Raw genomic sequence first — 18,877 nt, forward strand, 5'->3', positions numbered from 1 at the left:
AATGCCGCCACTTAGTATATTACACATATTTTATACACTTAAAATACTTAACATACTGCTGTTAAACAGTGGAGCATACTTTTACATACTTAACACAGCATTTTACACATATTTTACACATTCTTAAAATACTTAGCATATGAGTGTTAAACATTGTAGCATTTTTTTTTAGATACTTCTTTCTTTTCATACTTATTTCTACTTTCTTATAACTCTGTATGCTATGTATCAAAATGACCATAATGTATCATGATTTCCCCTCTGGGATCAATCAAGTATTTCTGATTATAATTAGAGTCTTGTTTTGCATTTTAAAGTGATCAATTTGTATATTAAAATATGGGTTGTGTCGTATGTTTTATCATCCTAACGGCAATGAGAAACAGTGGCATCAATCAAAGTAACTGATGTCAAAACGTCCCACTTTCATATTTGCAGTTGGTCATTCTTGCTTTTTATATATATTTACCTTTATTTGTATGTACATTTATTTTTTCACTTTTACCCTAACGCACTTTCTCAAACGAAGTTTTATGAGTTTGAGCCCTGAGTGACTATATTTGTCCTTTACAACTGTCTAGATTTTTTAACCCTCTTGGCTAGACTTTATCCTCTTATTTGATTTGACTTAAAAAAAAATTTTTCTTCCTTTCAGTGGACGATATTACAGGAAATAAAAGTCTGATTCTACAACTAGAAACAGAGCTTGGCCCCCCTGAACATAACTGGTATTTTTGACTTTGAGGGGGCAGCCCTGCTCCACACATGTGCGGTTGGATAGTTCCCGACAGGCAGTGTCAGTTTTCACAGCGGGTCCAGCACTACTCACCACAAACCACTGGATCATGACAAAGCTGGGCTCGCTGCTGGCGTCAGTGAAGCTGTACTGGCAGGCGATCTTAGCCGAGTCACCCAGGTACACCTCAACACTCTCATGCATAGTCAGCTCCACCTTGGCCCACGCTGAAAAACACACAGAGATGCACATAAATCAACGTCATGCTTTCTGCAGGTACCGTGCCATGGTGCCATTATTATTCATGAACCAATTACAGCCATAAAACAGTATTAAAATCAACATAAAAATGCATTTCACTCTGACTTTGTTCTCCCTTACCTACATCTAATTCTAAAATTGACCCTCAACCCTAATGTAATTCTAGACTGCATTGTGTTTGGCAGATGATTGACTGCAGTCCCGGGCCAACCTGGAGCCAGTCTGCCATGTTAAGCAGAACAAAGAAGAAAAGGCTTCTTGTCCACATGGCATAATTTTCATCTCCCTTCTGCCTGGCTGACTGTAACCACAAAGCCACATCTTGGCCAGAAAACCAGTTCCCTAGGCATCGTCGGGAGAATGCCGGCATGAGAAGGCCAGCCAGTTTGACACTGGGCTGTTGACTCAGAGAGCCAAGTGCTTTTTCAGCCATTTTGGACTTGGCTGCGATTAACAGAGGGGCCAGTTCACACAGTGACAAAGAAGAACAAGATGGCACAGCGAGTCTGTTGTCTCAGTTTAATCTGGTCTGGAGTTGTCATTAAAGATGGTAAAAGATACGTCCCCTCATCTCCCTTTTTACAGTCAGGTGTCACAGTGTGATGTTCAGTCTCAACGTAAATATCTGTTTTAGTGCAGCCTGTTTCTGCTTACACTTGTCTTTTTTTGTCTTCAAGACTTTTGTTCAGAAAAACAAACAAATTCAGAACATCAATGGCTTCTCCCAGTATGATCATTGTGTATCTGATTCAGTGCTGCACAGTGCAACAAAGGCCTACATGTTGTGTGTGCCACCCAAAAACCGGTCAGTCTGATGAATGAAATTACTGCAAAAGCAACCGTGCACACAGCTTTGTGCTGCATATGAGACAGAGCAGCGTGTTTGTTTGGGGTGAATCGATAGAGAATTGCTGTCCTACTTGGTAGTTGTAGTCTATTGAGTGAAATGTGTTTATAAAAATGCAGCGAAGTGATGATACAGACATTGCACACGAGACACATATAATGTGGACAAACAAAGTCTCTCTCTCTGCTATGTGCACAAATATTAATGATAAATAAGTTAAGATATTTAAAACAATGCACTATATTCATTTGAAAGGTCATGAAAAATTACTTTTTAACTGCACCAACACAGACACTTTAATAGTACATACTACAATTTTGTGGTTGCTGCTGTAAAACTTTGAACCTCTGGGGGCACTCAGCAGCTCATCTGGTAGAGCGGCTGCCACATCTACAAAAGTCTATGTCCTTGCCGCAGCAACCCCGACCCTATACTGCATGTCGTCCCCTTTCTTCCCCCCTTTCACTCAAGTGCTATCCTGTTGAATTAAAGTTAAAAGCCAAAAAAATTATCTTTAAAAAAATCCAACTCTGTGTCATGTGCAAGAAAATTTAACATACAGCCCTGCTATTTTTTATATAACTTCTCATTTACATTCAATTTTAATGACTTTTAAGTCCTAATATTTATACAATTGCATTTAAGACATTTTAAGACTTTTTATGGATCCTCAGACACCCTGCTTACAGCAGAACTGTCCATGTGATTTGTTTTTAACTGTATTGTGCATACATACATTTAGTGTTAACAGACACTGAGGGAAAAAAAAACTTGGGATATCCCAGATTTTGTTTTGAACCATTTGTTGGTTTTTTAAAATAAAGGAAAAACAATTAAGTGGGGCGAGACCTCCATGTTCTCATATGTTTTCAGCGTTGGTTGAAACTGACCAAGCATGAAAAGAGCTTTAAGAGTCCAGTTGCCACCCTGCTGCCCCCATTCAGCCGGCTGCTCCCCCATCACCACCCTGTCTGCAGCCCCCCCCCCTCCACCTCACCACCACCAATCATATTCACAACTTATTTTTTTCTTTCCGTCCCTCCCTCCTCCGCCTGGGCCTGTGCTCAGCCAACCATTCCTTCAAGACAACGGGCGCGCCATTGTTCCCCCACCTGGGTGGACCAGATCTTCCCTCAGACACACACACACACACACACGCACGCACATGCACACGCACACGCACACACACACACACACACACACACACACACACACACACACACACACACACACACACACACCCTCCAGTCAGCCAAAAGATGCTTTTCCCTCCTTATACTAAAGGTTAAAATCAGTTCATCATGTGCTGAAGTTGTTTACCGTGACCAGGATGATGTGAGACGGCTTTGAGACAAGAAGCAGATTACAGAGACTGGAGAGCAAAATATGTCACAGAAGTCAGTGTAAAAAATGTCGTGTCTCTTTGGGGCCGTGCTGCTAACTTTTCAGCTAATCCGATTAGCTCTGGGGGGTTGCTGGGGATTTGGCTTCCAAAGCCAACCTGGGACCGGTCTTATCTGTTCCTGTTGTGACTTTATGCTGCATGGACTAAAGCACAGGCACACATGACCCATGATCTATGGACCCTGACAACCAAAACTGCCGCCTGTGGATGTGTGTGTGTGTTTGTGTGTGTGTGTGTGTGTGTGTGCGCATATATTTGTGGCTGTCTGCTGTCTGTGTCTGGGTGATACAGAGCTAATTCATTCAGGAAAAAAAAACTCCAGAATATTTGGATGTGTTGACAGGATCAGGCCTGTGACTGGACAACAAGACCTCAAATGACTGGTCAGTCGGAGGGATAAGCGACAGGGGGGAGGGCAGGGGGAGAGACTTTCCCAGTTCAACAACAAACACAATTACATTTCAAACTGGAGATGAACTTCTCCTCTGGTAGGAAAGGTGTTTACAAAACCATTCATACATTATTATGTCATTGTTAAACTAACAGTATGACTGCGATTAAAGGAAGCAGTACTGGAAATCATCTTTTCATTATATATTTAATGAATGGGCATTTTTTTTCTTTTCCTTCATCCTTCTCTCCTTTGTGATTCAGGAACTGGTTTCAGTGCTGCCATTTTGCCAATCAGCACAGCAGGGCTGGGAAATGTCTGAAACTATTGCCAATACCAAACATATAGGTGCCAATTCCAAAATTAGTGTGTTTATACACACATGAACTACCCGTTTATGAGGCTCATCCCGGTTAGGCTGGAGTTGCTGTTAACTAAGCGTACACATACACATGATGGCTGCCACGTGTCTCCTGCATCGGTTTGGTGCATCGGCGGTGCACTTCCTCAAAAATTAACACGACGCGGGCACGAGATGCAGTATGTATTTAAACAGCAGGGGCGATGTGGAGGCAAAACCGATGTAGGAGAGTAAACAGCAGCGGGGATTACAAATGACTGAAAGTACGAGAGATGCGTATTACCCTTTGTCCCGACAGGCTCGATTTAGAGGCCACCGACATTGTCGCTGCCGTCCCCTTTTCTGCCTTTATCTCATCATTAACATGATAGTAACTTCCTCGAGTGTCGCTGTGTCTATTGTTTAATACCACCCATCCGGTAGTTGCATACTGCCTGAGCTCTCTCGTGTGCCCTCGAGACGATGCATCCTAATGACTTTGTTGATCTCCTGACATTTGTGGTTTTGAGTGAAAATGTCTTGACAACAACAAATATTAAATGCAAAGAAATTTGGCTAAAATGTTCATGTCCCTCTCAAGATGAACTGTAATAATGGAGAACTTGTGATCGTGATCAGACCATTTTTTTGTGTAAAAGATGCTGACTTTTCTTTTAAATCACAGAACACTTCTGTCTCTTTCACCTCCCTCTCCTCCTCACATCCTCAGGCTTTGGGCTACAGGGCTTCAGGGAAGACTAAAAGCAAACAACTTTCCTTGAAATTAAGACCACATTCCCCATAAATACCAAAGCTTCCACAGAGAAGCCGGGATGTTGCTGCTCATGCTACTTGCACCGAAAAAGCAGGGCCTTGACTGTTTCTATGTAATGACGCTGCATTTTTGTTAATTCAGCTGGGGGCAAGACAAATCTCACCTGGTGCTACAAATTAATTCTTGGAAATGATCTTATTTGTTTAGAGTAATTACTCTGAACTCTTCAAATTAACTTGGTAATGATACAGGCTGTTAAACAGCACTTTGAACCCTTTTTAAAATGTTTACAGAGAAGGCGGAGTGTGTTAAAAGGGATACAGACTAAATTAGACAACAAATTAGTTTCCTGTCCTTCTATTCAAGGCAAATAGAGACAGACTCACACAATGCTCTCACAAAACAAATCAGACAATAGCAGACATAATGAGGGGGATACGTCCAGGACAGCTTCTGCATACAGTCGCTCATTATCTGCCTAACACACAGACAATACCCTCAGACGCTAACTACAGTGGTCACCATTATTGGCATTCCTATTCGATTACGGCTGTCAGCTTAAGTCTTTAGCAGATCTGCAGCTCCAACACTGATAAGAGCCCAAATCACCTCTGACACAACAAACCGGCCTCATTTACTCACCATAATCCCTCACATGCCCAGTGAGCCATGAAATGAGGCTGAATGATTCTGAGAATATAAAAACGTCCTGTAAGAAGTTATCTAGAAACTCACACGTCCACTTAACATGTCAGGCTGATTTTGGGGGAGATCAGCGGAACATAATTAAAAGTCTGGAGTATTTTCATTTGATGTTGCCACAAAAACACAGTGTCTGGGGTCTGAATTAGGGATGTCAAGGATGAACAATTTATCCGTTAACTGCTATGAATATTTTTCGATCAGTTATGCATGTAGGTCTATAGGTTAATTTTGCTACTCCACAGTTGACTGCACTGCGCACCCCTCTGATCTGGTGGGAGATAAAACCCGTCTGGCCGTGTTAACATGCGGAAACACAGTGGCCAATGCCCACCTTCTGGCAGTTTTGCCAACTTTTTGACTTTATCACTTTATTTAGTGACTTTTTAAAACCCTTTTCATACATTGGTGTCAAAAAAGTGACTAGAGACAGAGTTGATTTTCTAAGTTTAAGTTGATGTTTTCATTCTTTGGATTGATAGTGCAAGAAGAGGTGCACTATAGTATTGGCGCCGTAGCTCTCATGCCATTCAAATGTTTTGTTGAGGATTTATGCCGTTGAATTTGCAATGTTTTGATGTTTTTATTGATGCGCAATGACTTGACCAATATGCAAATAAGCGACCCTTCGTCGCTCTGCACTGTGCACTAGCTAGGCTGAGTGTGAGCAAGCAGGCGGTCATTAGACAATTACCACTTTATGTCATTTAGCTTCTTTTTTTCCCGTAAAAGTTAGTCACCAAATAATGTGTGTGAGGCTATTGAAATCCAAATTAACTGAAATGCACAGCCCTTGCTTAAATATTCACACTGAATACAAGGAGAAGTTCAAAGAAGCAGATACACATTATTCTGCATATGTAATGTCACACATTTTCCTCCACATATACATTCTAGGAAAGAAAATCAGCCTTTTTGAAGCAACTTATGAGGAAATGAAAGAGACGATCAGCGTTTCAGACTTTTTCAGGACATGGTGACTCTGAATAAAAGTTGTGCATGGACACTGAGTGTCCCTCAGAGAGCGGAGGGTGTAAAAAGCTAGCATGTAAGTGTGGATGACAGGGAGGAGGATTTCTCAATACGCAACCCCGGTGTGGTGTCGAACACCTGGGGGACTCTGTGTACCGCCTGACATCAAAGAGCACAGACACACACTTACTCGCACACACACACAGTGAAAGCATACAGCTCTACAGTGGAGATGAGAGCTCCTTGTCCTTCTGATGCGGCTGTGCTTTCAGAGGCAGCATCTGGCACAAATCTCCCTGCAGCCTGTTCCCTGGGTGACAGGCAGCAGCACTGAAGGGTCCAGGATTTATTCTTTCACATATAGAGATAAGGAAGTGCTGCAAATCTCCTCAAAGGCACAACTTTATGCATCAGTGAGCCTTCCCTTTCATGCGGCAGAGCATATCACCGCTCCAGGTCAGGACCTCGCACAGAGCCCTCCATGATCACTGTCAGCGGACTCGCTCAGGTTAAATGTAGCGGGATGACACTGACTTTCATTCATAGCGTTTTGAACTACACAATGCAATTTTGACAGGACATTAGTCAACTTTTTCACACTTGCAAATACAGGGTTCCTATACCTTAAGGCAAGCTAGATTCAAGATTTTTTAATGCCATTCGAAATTAAATTTAAGAAAAATCTTATATTAAGCAAAACTGAAGGGGAAAAAAACTATACCGACATCAGTAACTCAGGGTTAGGGACAATTTTGGCAAGAAGTTTATTGTATCATAAAACATTACTTTTTTTGTCTTGTAGCTGAGACTAAGGTAGAACAGAAGTGGGAAATACCTGGGGGTTGTTTGTTTTGTTTTTTGGTGGCAATTTTGTAAATCTCACTCTGCATGTTTCACTAACTTGACTCCTATCATGCCAAGTTCAATTTTTTTTGTGTGCATACAATACATTGAGCCTGATACGTATTGTTGTAACCTAAATTTGGTTTAATGCCAAGTTTTATTTAATTTGCACTCATTGTCCTCTGGGGTACTGTGACAGCTATCTAGCAGACAGTGGACCTCTGCCATGATCAATGGCCAAAAACAAAGTATAGTATTTCATCTTGATCTGCGTGACGTCAATGTAACGTGTATTCGTAATTTTAATATATTGGGATTTTACAATGCAGTGTCAGAAAAAAAAGATTCATAAAATCTGATTTCCCAAGTCCTGGCATTTTTTTAGAATTGTGAAAGATTGATTTAAGACATTTAAATACCAATTAATGTCATATTTGTAGATTCCTGAATTTAATTCAAATTCAACTTTAAATACTTTTCGAGGATCTGTGGCAACCCTGACTTATTTTATTAGTTTCCTGACTCCAAACAATCCTACATGCAGAAAGGTAGGTGCAGTGGTGGAACTGAGTGTTTATGAGGATCAGGTGGCACAGTGCACGTTTGGTGCTCATTTGCAATGATTGCACTTGAATGTCTGCCTGGATAGACCACCTCTTGGAAGTGAAATTCTTAGGTTTTAGTTGCAGATGGCGCATACACACACGCACACGCACACGCACACGCACACGCACACACACACACACACACACACACACACAGTGTCATTCCAGATGATTTAAAAATGTCTGGAGTTGTGCTCACTAATGAAAAAATTGACCATTAAGAGGTTTGTTGGCAGGATGAAGAATGTAGAAGCCACCCTCCTATATAACTGTCTACCTAACTCTCTCGCTCCATGGAAAAATCAACAGAAAAATGGGACTGATCCAGCGGTACAACTCTTCAATCAGATCAGACTGCAAAGCCCTATGAAGAAAATTTGTGATTTTGGGCTATAGATCATATATTCAGTTTACTCTTGTGATAAAAAACTGCTCCTGACAACTTTGATATTTCTTGTGCACCGGTTGTTGTGGTCTGGTGGTGGGATGGAGGATATTTCAGGGGTTTGCCAAGAACGATCACTTTGTGCACACCGAAAAAGACGTGCATTTTGCTCCACTGTTCACTGCAGGAAATACAGTATTTTCATTGAACTAGGTTGTATATAAAACAGAAAGATGCAAAAACGTTTCAAATTTGGGCTATTTGACCAGAGAAAAAGCACTTTAGCATTCGCTTTTGATCAAGCTGTAGAAAACCTGCGACTACCAAAATACACGGCACCGCACCAATTAACTCTCCACCCAAATCATTTGCACTTCTGCACAGTGAAAGAGACATGCATGCATTTTGCTCAACTGTGCTTAAAATGTAGTTGTGACTGTGTAGACACTTTGCTGGACTTCACTGGCTTGGTTTCCCACAGCTCAGCTGTCATTTTGTCCTTGACTCTTTCTTCCATCTATACTTATGAAGCAAGTCATTTTTTTTTTTTTTGCTTTAACTTAACAAGATTTGTCCCACTGAGATCAAAGATCTCTTTTAGAAGGGAGACCTGGCCAGCGACAGAGTTTCAGCCATTACCATAAAAGCACATAAAAGCAGAGAGATTTGACTCACATTAAAGTGATCAGATGAAACACTTACACAGACAGCGTGAACTCAACAGATTTCACCCTTTTTTTTAACTCATTCAAGGTCACCATGTCTTGAAGCTTTAGATCAATCTGTAGATTGTTCCTAGAGTGTGTTCAGAGAAGCTAGAGGCTTTCTTTCTCACTTCAGTTCTGATCTAAGGCACAACAAAATGCAGAGAGTCCACTGATCGGAGAATGTGATTTCCATATTACAAGTTCAAACCATCTAAACTCAACATGGTTGAACTGAATGTGTCAACAAAATGGAATCTGTGTTTCTTTTAGGAAATCTGTTGAGACTTTACTGACATCTTAACTCTCAAATGTCTGCCTGCATTCCTGCTCATGACATGCAAAACATGTCATCATGCTGGGAATGTTTCTCTATTGGTTTTACGGGTTTAACTACATCCTCCAATCTCCAGCAAACAGTCCACCATCGCTGGCTTTTAAAGAATTGCTAATCATCCCCGCCGGTTAGCAACTTCTTCAGCAGCTGCATTAATTTTTCATCGTCACACCCGATGGGTGAGACTTCATTAAAGGAGCAACATGAATGTTTTATTTATGCTTGTATCTGATGTTCAGCAGTGAGTGTGGCGTGTTCCTCTGCATCTACTACCCATCAATGGACCCCCTCCAGAGCTGCCGGGCGCAGGCATGCAGGTTGCTCCACAGCCACAGGATGGCTAATTAAAGGTCAACAGGCTAAACACTGTGTCTACATCAAGGGGGGGCGTTTCCTTTAGCTATCAGCAGAAAAAAACAGATTTTTTGAGAGTGAGCCAATGGCAACACATATTCCTAAAAACTCATTAAGAAGTCATGCGTACCATTGCTAGAAACTCGACCCAACAGCCAAAAACATGGAGATGCAGCATAAATTTATCATCTTGTAACTCTGTTTTTCCAGAAACTGGCTCAATCCAACTGTAACAACTGTGGATCAATCATTATCTTTTAGCTGGATAATGAAGTACAGTAAAACTTACTGAAGCTAATGTTTGAACTGGGAACAGCCTCAGATCCACAATAAAAGAAATACCTGTTAAAGGGATATTTCACCAATTTTCAACTAGCTTTGCATCAAGCAATGTGAGTAGTGTGTGTACATGACCTGTGGTAAACTTTCCTGCATTTAACCAATACCTACATATCCCTCCTCACCAGCCGGTGAAATTTGGGGCTGCTGCTCAAACTGCAGGCTATACTTCTGCATTTACGTACTGCCCGTGATCGCCTGCCATCAGCCGCCACCTCAAAGAATAAACTGTTGTTCAAGAGACACAACTGACCCTCCCTCTCTCTCAAAATACTACATGTATTTTACGCATTTTAACATATTTTAATGCTTTGTTTCGCTGTAATGACGACAAGAGTTAATAAATAGGAAGTAGGCACTACACTGCTTCTTGCACAGTGAAAACAGATGCCGAAAAAACAGATCAAACAGTAAAACTAAGCAGCACTGATCAAATCCAAACGGAGAATCTGTTACCGAGTTGCTTACTTCTTACCTCAAATGTTTTCAGAAACATGTATTAGCTTACAGTTTAACACGGACCGTTCCACGTTACGTCGCCCACCAGCGTGTAGCATTCTGGTAGTTGTAGGTTTTGTACCTCCTGAACAAAAGTGTCCTCTTTCTCTGTTTTCTATGGTCATGAGGCACCAGTTTGAGATGTATTTTTTTGTACTGCAGATACAGCCAGTGAAATACCTCTTTAACCACATCGCTACAGTTCTGGGGAAACACAGGCTAATTCTGTTTGGTTTCCATTTCAAACATAAATATCAATTCAAGGACATGTGATTGGATTTCCTTCCGTTTTCTAAATGGATTGGCATGTTTGGACAAAATGCTAACCGCAAATATGTAGCACGTCCTGACCTATCAAGAACTGCAGGCATCATAACAACCAAACATAAGAAGCTTTGGAGCCATTTTCGCTGATTTATCTAACATTCAACAGCATGTGAAGTGATCTCATTTCACTCAAGGTGAAGAAATGACATTTGGAGGGAGACAGAACCTGGAAACAGCAGTGATTTCGTCTCTGTCTCATATTAAAGTGGGTGAAAGACGAGACATTAAGGTAAGAGGGGCCAGGTATGAGGCCTCGTCTGTTATTCTAACACTATAAATAGGAGACCTTTTTTCCAATCAGACCTCTGACGACAGCACGCTGTACTCCAACAAAGGCCTTCTTATCCCCGGCCCTGTGGTCATCATCACTGTGCTGAAAATCCTTGAAAGCTACAAACTAGGTGCCAACTAAATCAGCTTTCCCTCAACCATCCAGCAGAAAGGGCCAGAGATAATCACTTCCATTTCAATCTCCAGAAACTAAAGAGCTCTAATAACAAGTCACTGTTATAAGACCATTTAACATATTCAGTGCAAAAAAAGGCACTTTTGCCTTTACTGGATAGTTGACAGTGCAGATACAGAAAAGAAATATGTAGAGCGTGAGGGCTGTGGCATGAAATCTGGCCTTATATAGACCTACTCTTGATGAATTACCTTACAATAGCCGCATTTCCACTGCCTGTTTAAGGCAGGAATATCACGCTATTATGCCGCCTCGCTTTTCTGTATATAGCGTATGATAGTGGAAACGGGGGACAGACTGGTCTGATCTCTGAGCTGAGAATGGAGGTAGTAACAGTGCCGTAACCAGCTCTGTGTACAACCTAAAGCCGAAAGGACGTGACCATGGGCGGCATGGGGGTGACATTTGGGTTTATGTGTGCGACCCACCGTGGGAGGTTTACAAAGCAGCTGTTAGCAAAGTGGCTAATTTAAAGAAGATCAACAGTAGTCGTAAATGTCCACAAACTGGGAAAACAATGAGATTCAGGAGCTCCTTACGCTTCGAGCGGAGGCTGAGATCAGCTGCCATATAACAGAGACGGTAAATGACTATTATTACCATGTTATTATGTTATGTCATTGTTATTGTTTACAGAGCATCGTCATTGTTATATGTCACACAAATATCACACCTCTTTCGCAGAGACAGATGCCATTTAAAATCACACACAGGAGCAGAAGGATGCCACTGTTTTTTTGGTTTTGGGTAAAGCTTGTGTATATGTTACAAACAAGGCTGAAATGATTCCTTAAGACGTTTGAATTAATCCTTTACTGCAAATCACCAGTGCACATTATCTGCTCCTAAGCGTCTTTAATCCATAGAACCATATACTGTGTTTTATATTGATGATGTATTTATATTTCTTTGGCGCAATGCACTACACTGTGGATACCTGACGTGAAGAAGACACCTCAAAATCAAACACCCATGCTCGAAAAACAAAAACTCAGAATTTACTCAGCACAATAGCATGATGTCATCTGCAGCATATCAACAGAAAGCATCAAGTAGACCCAAGAGAAGGTGGTATTACCATTAGCCCCCCACTGGATTGCCATAAACATTGTTCTGCTTCCCTTCGTGCTGCCCAGAGCTACCCGCTCATCAGACCAAGGGGGTCCCCGGTTTTCACGTCATCATGTGGGCTTTTTCCTGCGGAGGAGCAGGGAGCTCCAGGCAGCACAGAGGGAAGCCAAACACTGATCATCTGCACAAACTTCCACACTGAAGTTACACAAAGCTGTCTGAAAAATCAGCAAAGTTTCCCTTTTTAAGAATGTAAATCAACACGGTGACTGATTGGGCTTCTTCACAAACTGACTAAGCTAATTTATGGACATAATCACAGAAAATAAAATGCTGCAGTCACGTTGTGAAAGCCTCATTCATGTTATTGTGTTAGTCACACACACAAGAAAACACACAAACACCAACAGCCCTTCTCTCACAGCGATGCATCAAATCCCCCCAAAAGTAAAATATTAAGTGGTACAAGTAGCAATTTGAGCCTAATTATTGTCTGTTATTAATTTAAGCAATAAAAATGTAGATTTTTTAAAAAAAGGAATCCACTTATCCGCTCATTCAACAGACCTGTCTTATTTTCTTTCATGTGTATTCACTATTGATCCCTTTGAAACCTTGATTGACATCAGTTCTCTTGTGCTGCGTTCAGACACCATTCACAAGTGATTTGAATCTCCGGCTCCTGAGCAAATTGGTTTAGAAAACATAGGGGAAGAAGGAAATGACCAACATGGCAAAAAATGTCCCACAAACTGCAAGAAATTAAAAAGTTGACAAGGAAATTACCTAAAAAATTAGCTTTAAAAAAAGGGGGGGAAAGGATAATTAACATATTTAACATATTTAAAATTATGTTACAAAAAACATTTTTTTAAATCTTTTTTTTTGTTTGTTTTTTTACTTTCTTTTTGCTTTTTTTTCAGGTAATTCTTTGTAACGTTTTTTTACTCTTTTATTTTTTGCTAATTTTTGGTCCACATCTTAAGTTGCTTGTTTCCTTCTTCACATTTTTGAAAGAAATCAAACCAGTATGCTAAGGTTTCAAAGGGCTAATAGAGCAAAAATAGTTTGTATTCAATTCCTCTGTTCATCAATGGATTCATCGGCAGAATAGTCAGTTACTAAAATAACTGAAAGCTGCAGCCCTGGTTACAATTTTCAGAAAAATAGAGTTATCACTTCAAAAAATTAAAGGAGCTGCTTAAACTAACATTGCAGCACAAAGCAAACAATAAAGTGAACAAAAACAATACGATGTATGATTAATTCCTCCGGTCTTCATAACCAACAACGCAATCATTTATGCAAACAGGCTGCATCTATTTAGTGGGAACGTTCTCTTGATTCACTTTGTACTTGATGAGTCGCCTGGGTTTTTTACATAAAAATCGTACACAATTAGCTTTAATGGTGATTACAAGCTACGCCTCTATCACACACACACACACACACACACACACACACACACACACAGAGAAATCACAAACACTTCCATTGCTGTGAACGTGCGTTTGCCTAAAATTTGTTTGAACTCCTTTGCATTGTTTTGTGGGTCTGTGTCTGTTTGCATCTGACTGTATTAGCATTCGAGCTGTGCCTGTCCCACAACAAAGGCCTATTTGTGCACTCCCTCTCCTTTTATCCTGTCACCCAGACATGAGGCGAGCTGTCGGGCGAGCATGCCACACCTAATTCACCGGGATCAAAATGGCATCCCCATCCCACCCCCCAAATCCCCCGCTGAGAACCTTAATGCTCTCAAAGAGAATATCAGAGTGATCACAGGTGCACTGCTGTGTTAATGAGGAAGAGAGGCTACTCCCTGCGCCCAGACCAGTCCTACTACCCTCCCCAAAAACACACACACACACACACACACACACACACACACACACACTGTACATGATTCAAAAACTGTGTTATTATTAAATAATAATTTCAATTCCAATTGCAGACCCGCATATCAAAGCCCGTCTGAAACCCATAGTCCGATAACCACGCCTGCTTTCCGTAGCGTCTGGCCAGGTGTGAAAATGGGCAGAGCGCCAACCACCTCACAAACTGTTGTCTCCACATTCCTGTTTCTACAACTGACCATATGATCCCAACCATGCTGGCAGCGGTGAGAGACGATGTGACAGAAACCTGGATCACGTCCAGCTGGATGCAGCAAATATTGTGGGTCAGAGACTTGGAGAGCCAAAGAGACCTGAAGCTGTTGGCACACGGTGCAACACCTAACTAAGGCCACATCAACACTAATGCCTTTCAAAAAGGCGTTTAAAATGAAATTCATCTTCATACACCTGAACATTTTTGCGTAATTTCAGCAAGGATCTCTGTCTATACTCAGAAGCCTGAAAACACACATCACATGACCATTCATGTACACTGGGCATGCGAATTCCAGTGCAAACAGGAGTCGAGTCACGTTTTTTTAATCCAATCAATGGTCTGCATACATCGATTGTACATCAAATTAAACCTAAATGCAGTACCTTCAACTGTGTTCGGGTTTAAAAAAAACCTCCTTCAACTCCACCAGCTGCTGCAGCACAGCCAACAGTTTCATTGTGATGTGTTCAAGGTCGGCTCTGTGAAATGATTTTTAGGCAACTGTAAATGAAACATCATCACGGTGTGTTTAAATGTAACATCAAGAAAAAGAATTTCAGAAACTGTCCAGAAACTTCAATAATACAGTGGTTTGGGTGAGAAATTTGTTTCCCAGCAAAGTAAAATGGATAGTAGAGATGGAATGATAAAGTGTTTAATATATTATCGTGATCTCTCATCATCTTACAATACATAATTAAAACTACTGATGCCAAAGTTTAAAGATAAATATTTATGTCAAAATATTAAAATTTTATTTCCTAATCACTAAAAACATGACTGAAAGAGACCGTAAAACCAGTTCTGTTAAAAACGTGTTGTTGCCTTGTGTTTCCACCAAATAATAGTAAAGAATCGATAAAAACTCGGATTGTTAAAGAGTCTTGATAATGGTATCAGTATCAATAAAAATAACTATTCCCATTGCTGCCTTCCAACACCAAAATCTAATCAGTTCATTTTTGAGTCCAAATGGACATTTGTGTCAAATTTTACAAGAATCCCTGTAGGTGTTATTGAGATACTGCCTTTACGAGAATGAGACAGAAACGAGGTCACACTGACTTTGACCACCAAAGTTTAATCAGTACATCCTTGAGTCTCAGTGGACAAATCTGAGGACATTCTTGAGATATCACGTTCACAAGGATGGGACAGACAGATGGACAAACGGACAAGCAGGCAGGCAGGCAACCCAAAAGTGGCAAAGGTTTCATCTTCAAATTGCTTGTTTTGCCTGACAAACAGGCCAAAATGTCAAAGATATTCAATGTAGAACTCTTTCACACATTCACTGCAAACCTAAAATTATCTAGACATTACCCAAAGGAGCTGTATGTGAGAAAGCAAATCTCCGAATCAGTTGGATCAGACAGTAAACAGACTTTATCCAGCCAACTCCCTAGTGTAAAGTCAGTGTAGTGTCCGATTGACCCTGTTTGTGAACAGAGTGGGTCATTGTTGAGAGAGTGGGAGTGTTGATGACTTCCTCCACAGAAACGGAAGAAAACAAATGTGGAATTTGCATCCTGTCCTGCCTGCTGAACGTACTTCCCAGGTAGGGAGTATTTTCAGCTTCTGACACGGACTATCTTTTGTTATGTGCTACATTTCTGAAAGGGCAACTCCAGACATTTCCAGACTGATTCTGCAGACACGGTGAAAAACAGCTTAGTACTACAGAGACAGAAAGGCTACAGAAGTACACACTTGAAAAGCTAAAACCATTTTTGGCAATTTTTTGCTTGAAAAAATGTCTTGGAAAAAGTGATGTATAATCAAAATAGTTGCAGACTAATTTTCTCCCAATAAACTATTTGACTAATCGTTTCAGCTCTAAAGCCTTGCAATTAATTTGGATATTACATTTTTTATGATTTATTAGATTGGGTGGTAAAACGTTACATCCTTTAAACCCTTAACATAATTAAGGAAGTTTTCCAGATCAGAAAGCCAACAGCAATTTGGATACTTGATTCAAACTTCTGCCGAATACATAACACTTTTACATAAAACAAACTGTCGTCACACTAACAGTTTAATAATGCCACTACGCTTTTAACCATTAATACCAAAGAATGGTCTAAAAGGACCATGTTGCACTTCTGCAGACCTATGAGTCTTTGTTCTCTCAAGTACTTTTTCATATTTGAAGCTGTGTCTGATCGGGCGTGCACGTAGCTTTTCTGATAGAAGAGGAAGATGAAAGCACCGATGGGTATGCGAGGGTCCGTAAATGTATTACTGGAATTTTATTGACCAAATCACTAAATCTGATCTCTTCCAGCAGCTCTCCAGCTGCTAGACTGCAGCATGGTGGCAGATTCAGCAGGAAACAAAAAAAAAAGAAAGAAAAGATTTTAAGATGAGATTAGACTTTTGGCTGTCCATGTTTTGTCTGCTTAATCAGTAAATCATTTGCCTTCTTTGTTGATGCTCTAAGGCTGGGTGAAGGACAATTACCTGCAGGTTAAGGAGAGAGCAGCAGACAGTGGCAGGCATCACAGGGTGGGGGAGGGAAACTTGTGGAGGAAGGCGGGGATGGGGAGCAAACAAAGCACATGTGGGCTTCTAGCTTGAAAGGGTTTTACAACTCTGGAAAGCTACCAAGGCAGCAATTATCTTATCCTTAAATGGCAGGTAAACAGTAGAAACACTAGGGATGTCTCGATAAAGTTTATTCATTTTATATTATTATATTATTGAGTAACTGCTGATACAGAGTCCCGTCACAATGCCATTTCCTAGATAATACACACTTTAAGTATTTCAAAGTTTCTAAAAACAATCCAATGTATATTTACAAAAAAAACTGAATAGATCTGCAGTGCATTAAAAAAATGCTAGCATCCCGGGCATTTTAATGTTTTTTTTTTTACAAGATATCCTAATAATGTATTTCAAAAGAACTTCTCTATCCCTCCTAAAGAAAGTATTCACCAGTGTTTGTTGCTTCGATGTAACCAGAGTTGCCCAAATGTATTCTGTTGAATGCTTCTTTTTGTCATATGTAAATGTTTTGCTTGTGATTACATTAATAAATTACTCTTGTTGTTGATTTGCTCATGGTGCTTTTGTTGCAGTTGCAGTAGCGTTGTAAGCGTCTGCAGTGAAACACCATGCAACAGTTAACAAACAAGTGAGGTGCAAGATACTGTCTCTCACTGAGCTGAAATTAAACAAGTGCACATACCAGTTAATTAGTCTCACACTGGGTTTCCCTGTCATTCATGGTGTGTGTTTTGCTGTGAGAGAGGCCCCTGCTCTTACACACATGGAGTGCAGAGACAGACAGACAGCTGAGGGTTAAGCGTTGATGATGGATGCACTTATTGCGTTGCTGTGCATGAAAGTTTAGCAAGTAAAAAATATCTGTGTGACAACTGATGTCAAGCAAAGGAGCGGATCACCACAAATAAGACATTGCCTGCCATGAATTTTTTTTATATTTTTGGAGCTGAGGCCATTAAGTAGGAGCTCTGCTGGAATATTTATACCATAAGGTTATTGATTCACCACATTTTCGGGATGCAGAGCTTACACTAGGCACAAACGGAGCAGCAGAACGGCAGGCTTAGTAGAGCGCTGGTTCTACGTGTGATGATATAGCCGATCCCAATCAGTTAAAAAAAAATGCCATGATCGTCCGTGATACCGATCTATGAGATTGGATCGGGACATCCGTAATCTAGCACTCCTTTTTGATTTGCCAACTCGGTGCATTGCTGGATGACTTTGTTGGACCAAATTAAAATAGTTGCAGACAGAAAGCTGGTCAGAATAACAAACCAACAGACTGATAAATTCCTTCAACTCATTGCGTAACTTTTCTTATTAAGTAAGGACAGTATGTGCGGTGCATGCAAACAGTTTCTCTCCCAGTGACCTGGGTTGTTGTGTGCATGTCAACACAGTCTGTGAGAGTCAAAGGTTCAAAACATGTTCAACCTTCACAGCAGCCTTATTGACACGTCTCCAGATCTAAAACACGTGTATTTTCACAACAAACTTGCCTTGTATTTCACGTCAAAACACAGCGCTCGCTTCCAGGAAGCACTCAACACTTTCTCCTTTTACTCTAACGGGAGTCACATGCCTGCAGCCGGTCAGACACAATGTCAAACACAATGATATATCTGTGTTCAAAACTCATAAAAAGCTGCATTGTTTGATATGAGAGCTAAACGCCTACTTTATCTTGATCTCCAGACTGGGAGACTCCAGTTCTCAGGGCTCAGCAGACAATATCCACCGCTTGTCTTATTCGCTTGGCCACAACGTGCCAAGACCTTGAGCCAGGGCTGTGGTTTTGACTGAATTCCCAGTCGTCGGGTGGCACTGTGTCCTGCTGGGCTGGGGAGGATGGAGGAGGTGGGGTTCACTGCCATAAGCAGCTGTGAACAA

The 18,877-nt window shown here is 40.9% G+C and overlaps 1 protein-coding gene across 5 annotated transcripts in view; it reads right to left on the bottom strand.

Annotated features, from left to right (window-relative positions):
• Positions 1-18,877, bottom strand: part of mcama (melanoma cell adhesion molecule a) — a 73,008-nt gene that overhangs the window by 19,118 nt on the left and 35,013 nt on the right. For all 5 annotated transcript variants that reach the window (XM_088087992.1, XM_088087991.1, XM_088087990.1 and 2 more), the window contains one exon: positions 830-963. In XM_088087992.1, coding sequence (XP_087944118.1) covers positions 830-963 — 134 coding nt within the window. The remainder of the gene's footprint in view (positions 1-829; positions 964-18,877) is intronic.

Source organism: Plectropomus leopardus, chromosome 15 (assembly GCF_026936395.1).
Source record: "Plectropomus leopardus strain MGB_pleo_1.0 chromosome 15, ASM2693639v1, whole genome shotgun sequence".
Taxonomy (NCBI): domain Eukaryota; kingdom Metazoa; phylum Chordata; class Actinopteri; order Perciformes; family Serranidae; genus Plectropomus; species Plectropomus leopardus.